The sequence below is a fragment of the Adiantum capillus-veneris genome, chromosome 24, assembly GCF_014529385.1.
Source record: "Adiantum capillus-veneris isolate H3 chromosome 24, ASM1452938v2, whole genome shotgun sequence".
NCBI lineage: Eukaryota > Viridiplantae > Streptophyta > Polypodiopsida > Polypodiales > Pteridaceae > Adiantum > Adiantum capillus-veneris.
Window position 1 is genome coordinate 132,460,645 of NC_140954.1, and position 18,505 is coordinate 132,479,149.

The 18,505-nt window shown below is 44.8% G+C and overlaps 1 protein-coding gene across 1 annotated transcript; it reads left to right on the plus strand.

Moving 5' to 3' along the window:
* The first annotated feature begins 370 nt into the window (after positions 1–370).
* LOC147427160 (pentatricopeptide repeat-containing protein At2g03380, mitochondrial-like) lies at positions 371–5,971 on the plus strand. Its single transcript, XM_086498272.1, has 4 exons — positions 371–381; positions 477–935; positions 2,980–3,120; positions 5,353–5,971. Exons 1-4 carry the CDS (start codon positions 371–373, stop codon positions 5,969–5,971), a joined length of 1,230 nt encoding a protein of 409 aa, XP_086354398.1.
* The last annotated feature ends 12,534 nt before the right edge of the window (positions 5,972–18,505 follow it).

Genomic DNA, 18,505 nt, shown 5'->3' on the forward strand with positions numbered 1-18,505 from the left:
CTACTTGATTAATGGTCAGTGATGAGGGCTTGTTAACAGGCCAAGTCTAATGATTAATGTATGCCAGATGCGGCTTTGAAGGGCCAATTGATGCCTTAATGATTCAAAAAATGGACTTTACTTAAAGTGAGCACAGATGGAAGATTATGATCTAGAACTGTAGTGCTTGAAGTGCTCTAACGGCCTGTCTTTACGGCTCGTCGATTGGAGCCACGGTGAAGAAGTTATGTCACTTTGAAGTTTGAGTCGATTGCAGATCCGTACCGGATTGGGCAACTGCAACTAAGGTGATAGAGATGAAATGAATGCACGGGCCTGAAGTGCTCACTTTGTGGAGCGCGTCGATCTTTTTAGATCAGCGATCGAAGTTATGGTTGCCAAGTTATTGGCCGTTTAAGATTCACCGGGGGCCGGTTCCATACCGGTCTGGTCGGCTCAGTTGGTGTCTCAGCTGGGAGTTTTTGTCTTACGTCCAGGTTTTGGAATGCCATTATTACTGCACATATGCAACATGGGGATGACAGAGATGCCATACAGCTTTATGAGATTATGCATAATGAAGGGTTTATACCAAACAAAGTTACTTTTACAAGCGTTCTTTCAGCTTGCACAAATGTCGGAGCTGTAACAAAAGGTGCTCAGTTGCATGCTCAATTCATAGGTATAGGTTCAAAGCTAAATGTGATTATGGTCACCTTGCTCGTGAATATGTACAGTAAGTGTGGTCGAGTATTAGCTGCAAGGCTTTTGTTTGATAGCATTGTTAAAGAGGATGCTATCATTTGGAATGCAATGGTATCTAGATACTCTCAGAATGGAAATGGTAATGAGGCCCCTGACATTTTTGAGCAAATGGGAAGAGACAATGTGTGGCCACCCAAGGGCTATGGCCGCCTAAGAGCAACCAAAGGGATGCCGCCCGCCCAAAAGCAAAGGTCGGCCGCCCAAAGGCTTTTTAAAGGCCGCCCATTAAAAGGGGGCCATCCTTAATATTAAGGTGTGAAAAAAAGGGGAAAAAAAAAACGTGGCCATGGCATATAGGCAGTGGCCAAAGGCGCAGAGGAGGAGAAATGCACCCGCAGCGGGCTCTAGGATGCCACGATGACTTCGGAGCAGAAGCGAAAAACGACGAGCAGGCTGGGGCGATCGTTTTTGGCGTCACTCCTGGCATTTCTTGCGCTTCTCCACACTCCGCCTGCCACGTCATAGCGCCGGGTCATGCCACGTCAGTGGCGCCGACTGTACTGAGGAGAGCTATTAATAGTTTTGGGTTTTTGGCATGAAGGGGGAATTCGAGGCAAGAAAACAAGGAGAGGCATAGGAGAAGAGGGGCATCAACGAAAGAAGGGCAAGCGTAAGAAGATTCGGGAAAGCCAACGAAGGCGAGGAGAACAAAAGAAGAACGAGCAACCAAGGAAAAGGGAAGGAGCCAAGGCGAGGAGAAGGGAGCCAAGGCGAGGAGGAAAGGAGCCAAGGCGAGGTCTCTCTCTCTCTCTCTCTCTCTCTCTCTCTCTATCTCTCTCTCTTGACCATGGCGGCATGAGGGGAGTCATTTGCATGCGAAGAAAACGAGAAGAAAACAAGCAACAAGCAAGGAGGATAGCAAGGAGATAACAAGCATCAACGAAGAAAAAGGAGAGTTGTTCGAAGAAGAAGAAGACGAGCTTGGGCAAGAGAATCCCTCGAGGCTTGAGCAGGTACAGGCAAGAAGAAGGGATTGCAAGCAAAGAGGAAAGAGTTAAGGTTTGGCAAGATCAGGTAAGGTAGATCTTGGCAAGGTAAAGAGTGAAGTTTGGCAAGAGCAGATAAGCAAGTGCATGCGCACAAAGAAGGATAATTAATAACTTCTGAAGCTTGATGATTGAGGTAGTGAGCAGAATTGAAGACTGCAGAATCCACGGGCATTTGAAGCAGATGAAGCAACATGAGGAGTTTCCATCACCGTCATCCGTTAGAGATTGAATTAGCATTTTATTAAGTCCGATGTTGTTAACGGCTCGGCTAATCCTGTAAACGGGAGCGTAAACTCCTGGTTAGCAGATGACCCAAGTGACGGCGCTGTTAACAGCCCGCCTTGGCTAAAGATAAATTTGTACTCAAACATATTTAATCAATTAATTGATGATTACGGTGATTTCCAGATTCAGTTGCATCTGCTGTTCTTGTTCTCTCTCTTTCACACCTCCCACAGCCAGAGGCCCGGTGCTTGCCCAGCTCACGTAGCGAACACATATCCCCCGACATCTTTGGTGAACCCGACGCGAAACGAGCGGGGGTGGGAGGTAAAGATGGAGATGCCAGAATAGTTAAAGCAGTTTATTGAAGATTTCAATGCCAATGGATTTGATAAAAATCTACCAGTTGCAGATTTGCCAAAAATGATGGAATTAGTTCAGGGATGTCTGCAGGAAGCAAAAGCCATGCAGATAAAAAAGCAGATTGATGATGCTATAGAGCTAGCACTTGATGCTGTATGTGAGCAGTGTTATGTTTTTTAGGGATATGATTCAGAAGGTTTTATTGCATGTTACGAAGCTGAGATGAAGAGCTGAAATGTTCCAGAAGATCGGATGATTGCAGCTTTTGAGGTGGTTGTAAACTCTGATTTTAAAAAGCAGGTTCAAGAACTGGCAGAAGAATATCCCACACGGTGGGAGTATTTGCAGAGGAATTTATTTACAAAATATCAAGGATTGTAGATCGGGAAATAAAGGAGATGACTGAACGAAATAAGGTTGTCTTCAGTAAAGGTGAAGGGGATCAGATGCAGATCCTCAACTATGATGAACTCTGGGTGCATATTTCTGCAAGAAGTAAAGCTAAAGAGAATTTTAAGCTGGAAGTAGCAGATTCAGTTTCAAAGGAGCTTAATTTGAGCAACAAAGAAAAGGTAAACAATGAATTTAATGCTGGAACAGATTTATATGAATTTTTTTCAAAGATTGCTTGCATAGACGCTACCTCTAATAATGGTTCCAGTGAAGACATAGACTGTACAACAAGTGGTCCGCAAGTTGTTGATCTTGACATGGGTTATTCTGAAAGAGTTTATCAAACAGATGAACCTCTACAGGATGTTACTGAAGCTATTTGCACTATATCCTCCAAGCAGGATAACATGTCTACTACAGATGATTGCATAAATAAAGCTATTATATACACAGTAGCTGATGAAGTGACTAAGATTGTGGACCCAGCACAGAATGAGCCTAAGGATGTCAATGAACCTATGATTGCTACTGACAATATGCTTGTATATGATGCTATCACAGAAGAGGATGCTATAATCGATGAATTTCTCTCTAGATCTGAAGGAGATGTTTATGACAGTATAGAAGAGCTTTCTGATGCGTATACCTCTTCAGAGGGGGTGCCACATGAGCCTTTACAGCTCTATAATGTATTGTTAAGTAACATGGATGCAGATAAGGAAGCAGAGGATGATATTGAGGAGTATGAAGATTGCTTGGATCATATTGATTGTGAACAGGTTATCGACAGGGATTTTACATCTATGCTTGTAGATGGACTCCATGAGGAGATAACTCCTACAGTTTTGATTAATGTTGAGACTTCTAAGAGTGATTTTCCCGAGGATGCTATGGATGAAGATCTACAGGATAAAGCTGTTTTTCATGATCAAGCTGAAGTCCCAATAGGTAAAAATTCCTCTGATGATACAGGTCGAGAGACTCCCAAGTTTTTTCGTGATGGCTATGAAGCTAGAGGGGGTGATGATGCTAAATCATCCTTGATACTGCATAAAGTACACATGGTTTTTCATTTGCTTGGACAATGTGCCAGAAGTGGCTGGATTGGGATGCTACTCCTATCGATGCTTATGTCGGTGATGTCTTGGCTGCCAGTAAAAGGGAGTCAGATTTCTTTAATGCTTTTTGGTAACGAGCTTAAGTTGCCAATAGTTTACGGGATGTGGGTGCTGCACTATGCTTCAGATGAAGCTCTAGTATATTGTGGATCCCATCAATGCTATGTGATCTCAATGGTGTTTGATCTAGGAGATTCTAAGGATATTCACAAGCAGATTCAATACGGATGGATATTGATCAGTATGCATAGTAATTGCGTGCTATTTGCACCAAGGGTAGCATATTTGAACCAGAAATGCTTGATGTTGATTGATACAGGAAATGTATTCTCATGTGGATACTATGATGCTCTAGTGTGTGGACAATTCCTTATTATCCCATTTGATCCTGGGGGTTACTAAAGTGCAAGTTGCAGATGCAGAGGATACCGGATGCCTGATGTAGCAGGCTGCAAGATGCAAGATTTTGTTTTCTAGATTATGCCAAGTTAGAAGAGTGTTTGGTTATGCATTCAATAAGATAACATGGCTAGCTTCCAGCTAACTTCTTTGGACAATTAATGAAGTATCTTCACATCTTTTGAGTTGGTTCTGCTAACAGAACTTGAAGTAAAGGACTTGACGGCCATTCCGTGTGTAGACAGGGTAAGGCATACTTGAGCTTGACAGGGTTCCTTAAGAGAGAACTTAATGGTCAAGCCGTGTGTATCATTAACTGGAGCACTTAAGTCTGGCGGGGTTCACTAAGCAAGTTATCCATGATTGAATTGCTTTGAAGATACGGCAGATACAGTTCAGAGATTTTTGATGGACAACTACCTAATGATTAAGCTAATACACTGATGATAGGGTATAAGCCTTATTTCATTTTTCATATGTTTAACAGTTCAGTGAGTCTGATGATGGTAAAGAGCTTAAAGTACCTGTAGCAGATGCAGATTGAAGTGTTGTTGGCACAGACCAGAGGCTGTGCAGATTCAGAGGCAGTGGATGTCGTGCAGCTCCGCTTCCATGATAAGAAAAAGAGCAGAGAAATGCAAGCTAAGCTTATTTGAAGCCTACTTGATTAATGGTCAGTGATGAGGGCTTGTTAACAGGCCAAGTCTAATGATGAATGTATGGTAGATGCGGCTTTAAAGGGCCAATTGATGCCTTAATGATGCCAAAAATGGACTATACTTAAAGTGAGCACAGATGGAAGATTACGATCTAGAACTGTAGTGCTTGTAGTGCTCTACCAGCTTGTCTTTACGGCTCGTCGATTGGAGCCACGGTGAAGAAGTTATGTCACTTTGAAGTTTGAGTCGATTGCAGATCCGTACCGGATTGGGCAACTGCAGCTAAGGTGACAGAGATGAAATGAATGCACGGGCCTGAAGTGCTCACTTTGTGGAGCGCGTCGGTCTTTTTAGATCACCGATCGGAGTTACGGTTGCCAAGTTATTGGCCGTTTAAGATTCACCGGGGGCCGGACTGGTCGGCTCGGTTGGTGTCTCAGCTGGGAGTTTTTGTCTTACGTCCAGGTTTTGGAATGCCATTATTACTGCACATATGCAGCATGGGGATGACAGAGATTCCATTCAGCTTTATGAGATTATGCATAATGAAGGGTTTATACCAAACAAAGTTACTTTTACAAGCGTTCTTTCAGCTTGCACAAATGTCGGAGCTGTAACAAAAGGTGCTCCGTTGCATGCTCAATTCATAGGTATAGGTTCAAAGCTAAATGTGATTATGGTCACCTTGCTCGTGAATATGTACAGTAAGTGTGGTCGAGTATTAGCTGCAAGGCTTTTGTTTGATAGCATTGTTAAAGAGGATGCTATCATTTGGAATGCAATGGTATCTGGATACTCTCAGAATGGAAATGGTAATGAGGCCCCTGAAATTTTTGAGCAAATGGGAAGAGACAATGTGTGGCCACCCAAGGGCTATGGCCGCCTAAGAGCAACCAAAGGGATGCCGCCCGCCCAAAAGCAAAGGTCGGCCGCCCAAAGGCTTTTTAAAAGGCCGCCCATTAAAAGGGGGCCATCCTTAATATTAAGGAGGTGTGAAAAAAAGGGGAAAAAAAAACGTGGCCATGGCATACAGGCAGCAGCCAGAGGCGGAGAGGAGGAGAAATGCACTCGCAGCGGGCTCTAGGATGCCGGGATGATTTCGGAGCAGAAGCGAAAAACGACGATCAGGCTGGGGCGATCGTTTTCGGCGTCACTCCTGGCATTTTTTGCGCTGCTCCACACTCCGCCTGCCACGTCATAGCGCCGGGTCATGCCACGTCAGTGGCGCCGGCTGTACTGAGGAGAGCTATTGATAGTTTTGGGTTTTTGGCATGAAGGGGGAATTCGAGGCAAGAAAACAAGGAGAGGCATAGGAGAAGAGCGGCATCAACGAAAGAAGGGCAAGCGTAAGAAGATTCGGGGAAGCCAACGAAGGCGAGGAGAACAAAAGAAGAACGAGCAACCAAGGAAAAGGGAAGGAGCCAAGGCGAGGAGAAGGGAGCCAAGGCGAGGAGGAAAGGAGCCAAGGCGAGGTCTCTCTCTCTCTCTCTATCTCTCTCTCTTGACCATGGCGGCATGAGGGGAGTCATTTGCATGCGAAGAAAACGAGAAGAAAACAAGCAACAAGCAAGGAGGATAGCAAGGAGATAACAAGCATCAACGAAGAAAAAGGATAGTTGTTCGAAGAAGAAGAAGACGAGCTTGGGCAAGAGAATCCCTCGAGGCTTGAGCAGGTAAAGGCAAGAAGAAGGGATTGCAGACAAAGAGGAAAGAGTTAAGGTTTGGCAAGAGCAGGTAAGGTAGATCTCGGCAAGGTAAAGAGTGAAGTTTGGCAAGAGCAGATAAGCAAGTGCATGCGCACAAAGAAGGATAATTAATAACTTCTGAAGCTTGATGATTGAGGTAGTGAGCAGAATTGAAGACTGCAGAATCCACGGGCATTTGAAGCAGATGAAGCAACATGAGGAGTTTTCATCGCCGTCATCCGTTAGAAATTGAATCAGCATTTTATTAAGTCCGGTGTCGTTAACGGCCCAGCTAATCCTGTAAACGGGAGTGTAAACTCCTGGTTAGCAGATGACCCAAGTGACAACGCTGTTAACAGCCCGCCTTGGCTAAAGATAAAGTTGTACTCAAACATATTTAATCAATTAATTGATGATTACGGCGATTTCCAGATTTAGTTGCATCTGTTGTTCTTGTTCTCTCTCTGTCACACCTCCCATAGCCAGAGGCCCGGTGCCTGCCCGGCTCACGTAGCGAACACATATCCCCCGACAAGTGCGGTCATTTTGGTTTAGATATCACCAGTAGGAAGATTCTACAGGCAGGATACTCTTGTCCTAGTCTGAAAAGGGATGTGCATCATTGGTGTAAAACATGCAAGGCTTGTCAAGTGGCCAGTGATCGCACACTAACCTATGAGCGACAGACTCCTATCATCTCATATGGGCCGTTTGAGAAATGGGGGATAGATGAGATCGGTCCTCTACCAAGGGCCCAATCAGGTAAACTATACATTCTAGTTGGTGTAGACTACATGACCCAATGGGCAGAGGCAGCAGCCACCACCCGCATTACAGCCCAAGAGGTAGAAAAGTTTTTATTTGAGCACATCTGTTGCTGTTTTGGCACTCCTCTTGAGATAATATCTGATAGGGGACCAGGTTTTAGAGGCGATCTGGTGGGAGAACTGATGAAAAAGTTAGGCATTACACGCCGGCATTCCACACCATACTATCCACAGTGTAATGGCCTAGTAGAAAAGGTAAACGGAATGATCTGCAAAATCATCACAAAACAAGTGAATAACCACACATGAGACTGGGATGAACATCTCGTGGCCACTCTATGGGCCTATCGAACGACGTTCCAAACATCATTAGGTTTCACCCCTTTCCATCTAGTTTACGAAAAGGAGGCAATTCTGCCCATTGAGGTACAGATAGCCAGCTTACGAGTCATGGCTAGCCAATTACAGCACCCAATTGTAAATCTCCGCAACCACATCCTGGATCTGGAAAGACTCCAACTAGATAGGGAAGATGCAAGGAATCACTATGTAGTGCAAGCAGAGCGACACCGGCTCACCTTCAATCAAGGGCTTAAGGAAAAGTGCCTGGAAAAAGGCATGTTAGTATTGAGATACGACAACATATTTGACACCAGGAAAGACAAGAAATTTCAACCCCGATGGGAAGGACCATTCATTGTCAAAAGGCGCTATGACAACGGCAACTATAAGCTGATGGAAGCGGATGGGAGAATTCACAAGACTAGAGTCAATGGATGGAGGCTAAAAAGGTATTTCCTTAGGTTTGATCCAGAGTTCATGCTAGATATTCCAGAAGAGGGAGAACCCTCCAACTCCACGACTAAAGAATCAGAGGTAGGGCTAGAAGCATGAATACCTCTAGCCAGACGGGAGGGCTAATGACGACCGATTTTCGACACTGGCGGGGCACCACCACTTCAGCCACATCTCCCCATTAGCACCCGGGCCCTCTCTCTCTCTCTCTCTCTCTCTCTCTCTCTCTCTCTCTCTCTCTCTCTCTCTCTCTCTCTCTCTCTCTCTCTCTCTCTCTCTCCTATTGCTCGGCTCTGCCAACCCACTCTCTCTCACTTACCCTGCCGCTGCACCACCCGGCCCAACGGGCGCATAAAAAAAAACATTTCCTATATTCCCTAGCGGGCCACCAGTTTTGTAATATTCTTTGTCTCTCTTTCATTATTCACAAGCTCTCTCTCTCTCTCTCTCTCTCTCTCTCTCTCTCTCTCTCTCTCTCTCGTCCATATCCCAGCCCAGCGGGCCGCCATACCTCACCCCTCCCTCTTCACTCTCGTCCACCCCCCCTCACTCACACACTCTCTCTCCCACGGGTGGGAACCAGCCAAATAATATTCTCCCTCTCTCTCTACAACCACTATACCCCCCCCCCTTGTCCCATTCCGTTGACCACCCCTACACGCACCCCTTCTCGCTCTCTGTTGACCACGGGCTACTCGCCCTCTCGCTCTCCCTCGTACTCTATCTCGCTCTCTCGGCTCTAGAGCAAAGGCACCGCAGGCAGCCCCTCACACACCCTCTCTCTCTCTCTCTCTCTCTCTCTCTCTCTCTCTCTCTCTCTCTCTCTCTCTCTCTCTCTCTCTCTTCTTTCCACCCTCACCCGAGCAAGCGCTCGCTCACCCCACCATCTCGCGCTTCTCTGTGTCGAGCCCACAACCCGATTGAAGCCCATACAAGTGTAGAATACGCTCTCTCTCTCTCTCTCTCTCTCTCTCTCTCTCTCTCTCTCTCTCTCTCTCTCTCTCTCTTATTCACACCACACACCCTCACACACACACCCCTCCCTCTCTCGCTCTCTCGGTGTTACCATAGCCGCAGGCCGACCTCTCTAATCCCTCCTCTCTCTCGTTCTCGGCCCATACGGGCACAGGGTAAAAAACACACACACACACACACTTCACTCCGTCTCTCTCAACACACACACACACACCCCTCGCACACCCTCTCTCTCTCTTTCATTCCCACTCTCCCGCTCTCTGCTTCCTGCGCTGCAGTAAGCAGCGTTTAAAAAAAAAGAAAATTAAAAAAATTAAATAAATAAATAAAAATATATATTGACATTATTCTTGTTCCCACGCACATTGGCCAACGCACTTATCCATACACACTCACACTCATGCACTCACATAGATACACACACGCCTACCCACACTCACCCAGACACAAAGTACACGCACGCATATATGCACACTCACCCAGACACAAAGTACACGCACGCATATATGCACAGTCACAACAAAGAAGAAAAAGAAAACGAAGGACTCAACGACATCGACGCCATCAACAAAAAGGAGGCGGCTAAATCTCGCGTCACCAACACCAAAACAAGCAAAGGCGCCAAAGGCATGCCCCGGCCGACCTCGGAAGTGACGAATGCACTACACCGATGCACCAGCTAGGCTGCCATTCACCGGCATCGCGTCCATGATGCCCTCTTCAGTAAACCCGTAGGTTGTCGTCATTTTTTTCCAGTTTCAAACCAAACCTTGTAAAAAATCCCAAATTTGTAAATTCTCATCTCTCTAGGTGATGGTCACAAAGGCCCACCTAGAGGTTTTCCTTATAATATTTCCCAAGGCAAAGCAAGGGTCAACCACCAAGGGCCCACCGCCTTGCTTTGTCTCCCCTGATTAGATTACCCTAATCAAACTAGATTACCCTAATCTAAAGCAACCAACATCTATAAAAAGGCACTTAGAGGTCACTATCCGGGGGGGGGGGGCAAGTTCATCAGAGGTCAACACTTGGTAGTATTTTGGTGGGAGGAATTGGAAAACAATTGCATCACGAGAGAGGGGACTTAGTGTAGCGATTTTCTTTGGGAATTTGTACTATGTAAAAGGAGCTATGTCTACATCTCAACTCCAATGGTCGATGCACACACATGCATGTTAGCAAGGTTCTTGTGTCGATGAGTCATCTCTAGAGAACGCACCAAGTAGGCTCACTATCTCTCTATCACCATGATTTGCCACCTCACCGGAAATAAGGTTGCTCTTAATATTCCAAGAGAATAATTCTCCCTCACACCCCCGAGGGTTTTCATCACCTGTCTATTCTGTGTGTGTGTGTGTGTGTGTGTGTGTGTGTGTGTGTGTGTGTGTGTGTGTGTGTGTGTGTGTGTGTGTGTGTGTGTGTGTGTAGAGTCCGTGATATTTCGAATCACCGTTGTCTGCATCCTAGCCGCTCAAAGCTAGGTGGTGCCCCCTGTTCGCTTCACCGTGATCAGCTTGCGGCGTGCAGCGGCTCCCGGCGTTTTAGAGGCCGTCGAGGTCCGTGTCGCGCTTTGCGCTCGTCATTGTGTTCACCAAGCTATGGCTCTCTTAAGCGTTTCTACCACACCTTTCAAGAGTTTGCCTTTCTTCTACAGGTATGCTAAGCCTTTCTACCGGTTCAAGTGCTCGTATATTGGTTGGGGTTCAAATTGTTGCACACAGTGCAACTTCTTGCTAGGCTTCCACAAACAAGAAATTGGAGTAGAGTGATAATGCACAACAGCTTTTGTTGCTAATTCCTATTCAAATGCTATCAATAGAATAGCTTATGAGGACAGATGAGAAGTTTTCCACATCGTCACATACATAAAAAGGTCATAGATACAGCCAAGTGTCCACATATCCTACTCCCAATGGCCTTGTTTTAGACCAGCACCACATGGCCAATGTCACAATTTTACAGATAAATTTGTCTTGGAACCTACTATACCAACAAGACAACCTCTACTTTATAATCCAAGGCTTCTGTTGCTTAGAATAAATCCTACGCATAGATCACACAAAATGCTAGTGATTACACCGAAAGAGCACCAAGAAAATGTTGAATCTTGACATGCCTTACTAAGAATTCCATCATTTCCATAGAACTTCCAAAAAAGCAACATAAAAACATTTGTCATAGAACTTTCTAAAAAGCAACATAAAACACTACGTAATAATTGAAAAGAGTTGGAAAAAATGCATCTGGCAGATATGTTTTTGAAATATCAACTATAGTCACTTGGAACGCGAAAGGAGAACGAGATCAAGAAGGCCATCAGAAACAAAAATGGCTTTGCCCTTTTCACTAGAACGGTCTCAAAATTGCTTTATATAGGTATATTGTGTATAAAACATTTGAAACTCCCCAAAGAAAGGGCAAAGCAAAAATGACAAACGAGGGACTTTGAAAAGGGAGTTTACGATCCGATAGGCCTCAAAGCGGAGCTTCCTTATAACTATGATATCAACCGGGATATAAATCAAATCAAAGCATTAGTATAGATCACTTGACTAGCCCATGAACTAAAGAAGGTTGAAGTGCCTGCGAGTATGGAGTGAATGATGGGTAAAGGAGTGAGCACATTCCCAAATGCAATAGGTAATTCCCCTCTCTGCCAATCCATTACCGACTTCCCCTGACACGAGATTTCTTTGTGCAAGCATGGTCTACTTTGGAAGCTTGAGCCTCAGTACCACCACTACCCGAAGGTAGAGGAGCAGCCACACCTAAGACGCAGGGAGAAGATGGGTCCCTATATCTGTGCTTCTCTTCACCAAAAAGAGATTGTCGTAGCTCGTTGAGGGCTTTGGCGAGGGCAGGGGCCAAGATAGATCGCCAAAATATTTAAGGCAAGGTTCGGTTAGCTCTATGTGTTCTTTGCAAAAAGAGAAATAAGTAGAGGTCTTCTTGGCTTTGGGGGATTCGATAGATGCCATAGCTAGCAAGATTGTACTGTCAAAGGTGAGAGTTTAAGCGGGTTGCATTGGCGGCAACCATTTTTAAACTTAGGCACTCACACATGGCCCATGTCCATGTTTGTGCAATGGGAAGGGGTCCCCCATGAGTACGGTCTTACCCATAAGGGATCAATTCAAGGCACCACTGCCTCAAGGGGTAATCTTGATTTTCTATGGTCAATTTCATTTGGAAACAAGGGAAGGTTTCCCCCATGATCCATAAGGGATCAATTGTCCACTTTACAAGGCAAGCAAGGGGTAATCTTGATTCTCTGTGGCCGAGTTGGGTTTGTAATCTAGAAGTAAAGTGTGCACGGTGTGGCTATTGTTGTGGCTATTGTGAGTTGCATGTCAAGTAATTGTGAATTCAATAGACATTATGAAAAGTGTTTCATGGGTGAACTGAGTGTTCATGTGCCTTGTAGATTTTGTGAGTGTATGTGACGCTCGTGTGGACAAAATGTGGACTCACTAGACAATGTGAGCTATGTGTCCATGAGTGAACTAGGTGTGCTCATATGTGTGAACTTTGTCGGCAAGAGGCCACAACATATAGTTTATCGGTGTAACTTTCCTATATCAAATCAAAACAGCACACCAATGCCAAATGGTAAAGCAATTGCTTTGGTCTCTACGCTTCCAAATCGTCGACTTTGACACATCCCACCATTTTCTCCCTCCCCCTAGCAATTGTCTAGTTAAATGTCCCTTTCAATCTCAAGAAAAGTTTTGGTTGAGAGGTATCATATTGCATTAAGGGCAAAGTTAGGATAAGACAGGGAGGGGGGGGGGGGGGGGGGGGGGGGGGGGAAGTCAATTAGGCATGCTAAGAATAGGAGCTTCCTAAAGAGAGCTTATGGAGACTACAAAAGGGAGTGGTTGGGTAGAGGATAGGCATGCAAAGTTTCTCTTCTCCTTTCAGGGTACAAAGCATGCTCGGTTTCTAGGAAGGAGAACCTTTGCATATGCATGTCTGGTCGGGGTGAACTATGGAAAACAACTATTACGCGGAGGGAGAGCTGGAGGTGACCTGCACAAAAGACAAGAGTTATGGATCTAAAATCATGAACCTTGGTGTCATGACCATTTTTTGTTGCATGGTCATCACCTCTCATAGGATGTAGTGAGCTATGCAAGTGGTTCTTCTCTCCTATGTGTTGCTGAATAGGCCGCCATAGACAATTTTGCATGCTCTCATAAGGAGACACCCCTTGGCCACCTCTTTTAGTGCTATTAGCCAAGTTTAAGGCTCAAGGGGATTCCCATAAGGGGCCATGGGTTTTGGGAAAGTTTTGAAAGGCGTAGAGAAGCCGCTAGAGGATGTAGAAAAGAGGGCTCATTAAATTTTGTTTTTTTGTATAATCTTTTTGTTGATTTTGTTTTTTCTAGAATGGAAACCAAAGTCTATCCTATCAAGGAAATTATTCCATGGTTGGAGGCCTAAGCTTTACAAAGTTTGTCGAAGGCAAATTTGCGAGCAAATGCAAGCAAACTTGATTAGTCGAGGTTTTCTTGTAGCCTCAAGCTTGTGGAAGATTATTACTTAGCCACACAATAGAGAAGAGCGTTGAGGTGCTCACAATTCTTCATAGCACAATATTTCCCTAAAAAGGGCAAACTTGATTAGTCGAGGGTTTCTTGTATCCTCAAGCTTGTGGAAGATTATTACTGATGAGCTACACGACAAAGAAGAGCTTTGTGATGCTCACAATTATTCATGGAAATATTTCCCTAAAAAGGGCACACTTGAAATTCTCCCAATTTCTAGGATTATATATGAGGGCACACTTAAATGTGGGATTAGGAAAAGCTTAACCTCTGATGAATGGAAGTGAGTAACTCTTTTCATCAGATCTTTGACAATTTGATGGTTTTCGAGTTGACTTTCAGATTCCATTGGAATATATGTTGCATGGCTCAAATTGAGCACTGTCCTCTTGTAATGGTGTTTTCCTATTAGTTTAACCTCTCACATATTGTGAGATTTGCCAAAAACAAAGGCCCAACTTTTACGATCAAATGGTCAAATGTGAGATATTTTCTAGATTTTGCACTAAAGCTTGTAGAATTTGCCCTCGCCTTTTTTTTCTGCTCTTATGTATTGCCTAGACACTTTATAATTCTAACAATGGAAGGAGTCTTTCCGTATGCAATGCAACACATGGATGTCTTATCTACAATCTCTAAGTGGCTCGTTAGATTACAAGAGTTTGATTACACTATGCAAGTGGAGAACTCCACCATAGCTATTCTAGCAGGTAGTCGTACTCATCGTCACTTTGAAAAGAAGCTAAAGGTCAACACAGAAGGCAAAGGAGTGACACCAACGGTGGAAGTTCCTAAGCTAGAAGGAGCTCACTCACTTTTCTTTAATGGATCTTTCAAAAGAACAGTGGACCAGCTGGCATCGTCATTCTCAATGAGAAAAAGGAAAAGGTCTTCTCTATTGGGCAGGTACTACACTCCCACTCCAACAACAAAGCAGAGTATGCGGCTCTAATTCTTGGATTATAACAATGTGTTTTGCAAGGGGTTCAATGCCTAAATGTGTTTGGTGATGCCATGCTCTTGATTAAGCAGATAAATGGCACTTGGGTTTGTAAAAAACAAGTTTTACTTGGCCAATTACGCCAAGTTAGGGATATTTTAAGAAATTTTGAAGCAGTGCAGTTATTTCATGTCCCTAGGGTAGAAAATCAAGAAGCAGATGCTCTAGCCAAGGAAAGAATACAAGATGTTCCCAAAGGAGCAATCAAACTGAAGTTGCCCCTCTTTCAGGGCAGCACTGCTATGCCTGATATCATCATCTTCTTAGATACAAGAGAATGTCCTAAAGGGTATACCAAGGGCCAAAAACAAGTGCTTGTCCGAAAGGCAACAAGATACCACCTTATAAAACAACACCTTGTACTGCAAGGGCAGAGACTAGATCCTCAAGCGAGTGCCAATCTCCAGTGAAATCACAGACGTGATCTCAAGTTGCCATGATGGTGTTTGCGGCGGCCACTTCGCTCTAGATATTACTAGTAGAAAGATTCTACAAGCAGTATTCTCTTAGCCTAGTGTGAATAGGATGTGCATCACTGGTGTAAAACATGTAAAGCTTGTCAAGTGTCCAATGATCAAACACTAACCTATGAGCCACAGACTCCTATCATTTCATATGGCCCGTTTGAGAAGTGGGGAATAGATGCAATTAGTCCTTTACCAAGGGCCCAATCGGGTAAACTGTACATTCTAGTTGGTGTAGACTACAGGACCCGATGGGCGGAAGCAGCAGCCACCACACGCATTACAGCCCAAGAAGTGGCAAAGTTCATATTTGAGCACATCTGTTGCCACTTTGGCACATCTCTGGAGATAATATCTGATAGAGAGCCAGGTTTCAGAGGCGACTTGGTGGGAGAACTGATGAAAAATCTAGGGAGCACATGCCGACACTCAACTCCGTACTATCCAAAGTGCAATCGTCTAGTGAAAAAGATAAATGGCATGATCTGTAAAATCATCACAAAGCACGTGAATTACCACACCAATGATTGGGATAAGCATCTCATGGCCGCTCTTTGGGCCTACCACACAACATTTTGAACATCACTAGGTTTCACCCCTTTCCATATGGTTTATGGAAAAGGGGCCAATCTATCCATCGAGGTGAAAATAGCCAGCTTGTGAGTCATGGCTAGTTAGTTACAGTAATTGCCCATCTCCGCAACCACATCTTGGATCTAGAAAGGCTTCAGCTAGATAGGGAAGATGCGATCAACTACTATGTGATGCAAGCATAATGACACCGACTCACATTCAATCAAGGGCTTAAGGAAAAGGGTCTGAAGAACGGCATGTTAGTATTGAGACACAACAATAGATTTGACACTAGGAAAGATAAGAAGTTTCATCCCAGATGGGAAGGGCCGTTCATCGTCAAAAGGCGATACGCCAATGGTAGCTACAAATTGATGGAGGCAGATGCTCGAATTTCACAAGACCAAAGTCAATGGATGGAGGCTCAAAAGGTACTTCTTAAGGTTTGATCCGGAGTTCATGGTAGATATTCCAAAGAAGGGAGAACCCTCCAACTCTGCTACTAGAAAATCCAAAGCAGATCTAGAAGCATGAATGCCTCTAGCCAGAAAGGGAGGGCTAATGATAGCCAATTTTCAAAGATCTCGACCGTGTTCTCGATTCGAAGGTCACCGCGGATGCATGGGAGGTAACCACTCTGGAAGGAGGATGGGTTCATATGGCCTCCTCAGGTCTTGAATTGCTATGATATGGTAGCCAATGGTCTTGATGTGGATGATTGGAATCCGTACCGGCGCCTTGGAGTTTATATAGATGCAACGAGTATCCTAGCTATACATGATTTGGTGCACTAGTATGTGAAAGCTGCAACTACTGCCAGGGGTTCGGTATGGAGCACATGAAGGGGATTCTCAACGTGGGCAAGAACACATGCTTGATAAGGGAAAGCCTCATAAAATAAAAAAATAAAAACATTTTTTACAGGAAGGTGGCCGCCACCACCCCCCCTCCTTTCTCTCACGCTGAGAAGGGGCCGCCACATCATAGGCCTAGGCCTCTCTCTCTCTCCCTCTTGCTTGGTGCTATCTCTCCCTCTCTCTCTCATCCATTATCATAGTCTCTCTCTCTCTCTCTCTCTCTCTCTCTCTCTCTCTCTCTCTCTCTCTCTCTCTCTCTCTCTCTCTCTCTCGTTCAGCTCTCCCTCTCTCTCTCTCTCTCTCTCATTTTGTGTCGGCAGCAAATAGGAAATTCATCTCTCTCTCTCTCTACATATATATATCTATATATATATATCTCCCTCTCTCTCTCTCTCTCTCTCTCATTCTGTGTCGGTAGCAAATAGGAAATTCAGCTCTCTCTCTCTCTCTCTCTCTCTCTCTCTCTCTCTCTCTCTCTCTCTCTCTCTCTCTCTCTTACCATACACACACACAGACACCCTCATCCATACACACAAACATATACACACACACACTCACACTCACAACTCACAACTCCATAATCTCTCTCTCTCTCTCTCTCTCTCTCTCTCTCTCTCTCTCTCTCTCTCTCTCTCTCTCTCTTTAGATCTCCCTCTATCTCTCTTTCAGATCTCCCTCTATCTCTCTCTCTCTCTCTCTCTCTCTCTCTCTCTCTCTCTCTCTCTCTCTCTCTCTCTCTCTCTCTCTCGTTCTGTGTCGATAGCAAATAGGAAATTCATCTCTCTCTCTCTCTCTCTCTCTCTCTCTCTCTCTCTCTCTCTCTCTCTCACCATACACACACACAGACACCCTCATCCATACACACACACACCCTCACAACTCCATAGTCTCTCTCTCTCTCTCTCTCTCTCTCTCTCTCTCTCTCTCTCTCTCTCTCTCTCTCTCTCTCTCGTGTGCGCGTTCTGTGTCAACAAGAAGAGCTCTCTCTCTCTCTCTCTCTCTCTCTCTCTCTCTCTCTCTCTCTCTCTCTCTCTCTCTCTCTCTCTCTCTCTCTCTCTCTCTCTCTCTCTCTCTCTCTCTCTCTCTCTCTCTCTCTCTCTCGTGTGCGCGTTCTGTGTCAACAAGAAGAGGAAAATAAATTCAGCTCTCTCTCTCTCTTTCTCTCTCTCTCTCTCTCTCTCTCTCTCTCTCTCTCTCTCTCTCTCTCTCTCTCTCTCTCTCTCTCTCTCTCTCTCTCTTCCACACACACACACACATTCACTCACAAACACGTACATGTACACACTTACATACCCTACACACATAAGCACACACACACAATCACATATGCAACAACAACGCATACACATGGCACTCACAAGAAGGAAGCAAGCAGGAAACAACAACAGGATTGACATTGACACATCTACTGAGACGAAGAAGGACGACACTAAAAACACGTGATGGTGACAAGAAATCAAAGAATCACGCCGAAGGCATGCCCCAACCGGCACTGGAAATTGACGAGCACGCTACACCAACGCACCAGTAAAGCATGAGACTCGTCGACATCTCATCCATGACGCACCTCCGCAGTAACATCTGTAGGGTAACTCATTTTCCTTTTTCCAAGCCAAACTTTGTAAAAAAACCATTTTGTATATTCCACCTCTCTCTAGGTGATGGTCACAAAGGCCCACCTTGGAGAACATCATTTTCTTATTTCTCCCAAAACAAAGCACCAGTTAACCATCCGGGACTCGGCTGCGTGCTCTCTCTCCAACTTAGGGCCCTTAACCTAACTAGTTTATACTAAACTAAGCAATCTGCAGCTATAAAAGAGCACTGAGAGGTCACTATCAAGGGGGTCAGCACTTGAAAGAGAAGTCATGCACACACACTGACTCGATGGGTCACTACGCCACAGGAGTAAGATCTTCGCACACATGAAATTTCCCTAGAGAACGCACTATAGT

What these genes read in the sequence shown, in the direction of transcription:
- LOC147427160 (XM_086498272.1), top strand. An exon ending in CCGCCCGCCCAAAAGCAAAG is followed by an intron (nt 936 to 2,979) that starts GTCGGCCGCCCA and finishes TAATGGTTCCAG; the next exon opens with TGAAGACATAGACTGTACAA. An exon ending in TCCTCCAAGCAGGATAACAT is followed by an intron (nt 3,121 to 5,352) that starts GTCTACTACAGA and finishes TCTTACGTCCAG; the next exon opens with GTTTTGGAATGCCATTATTA.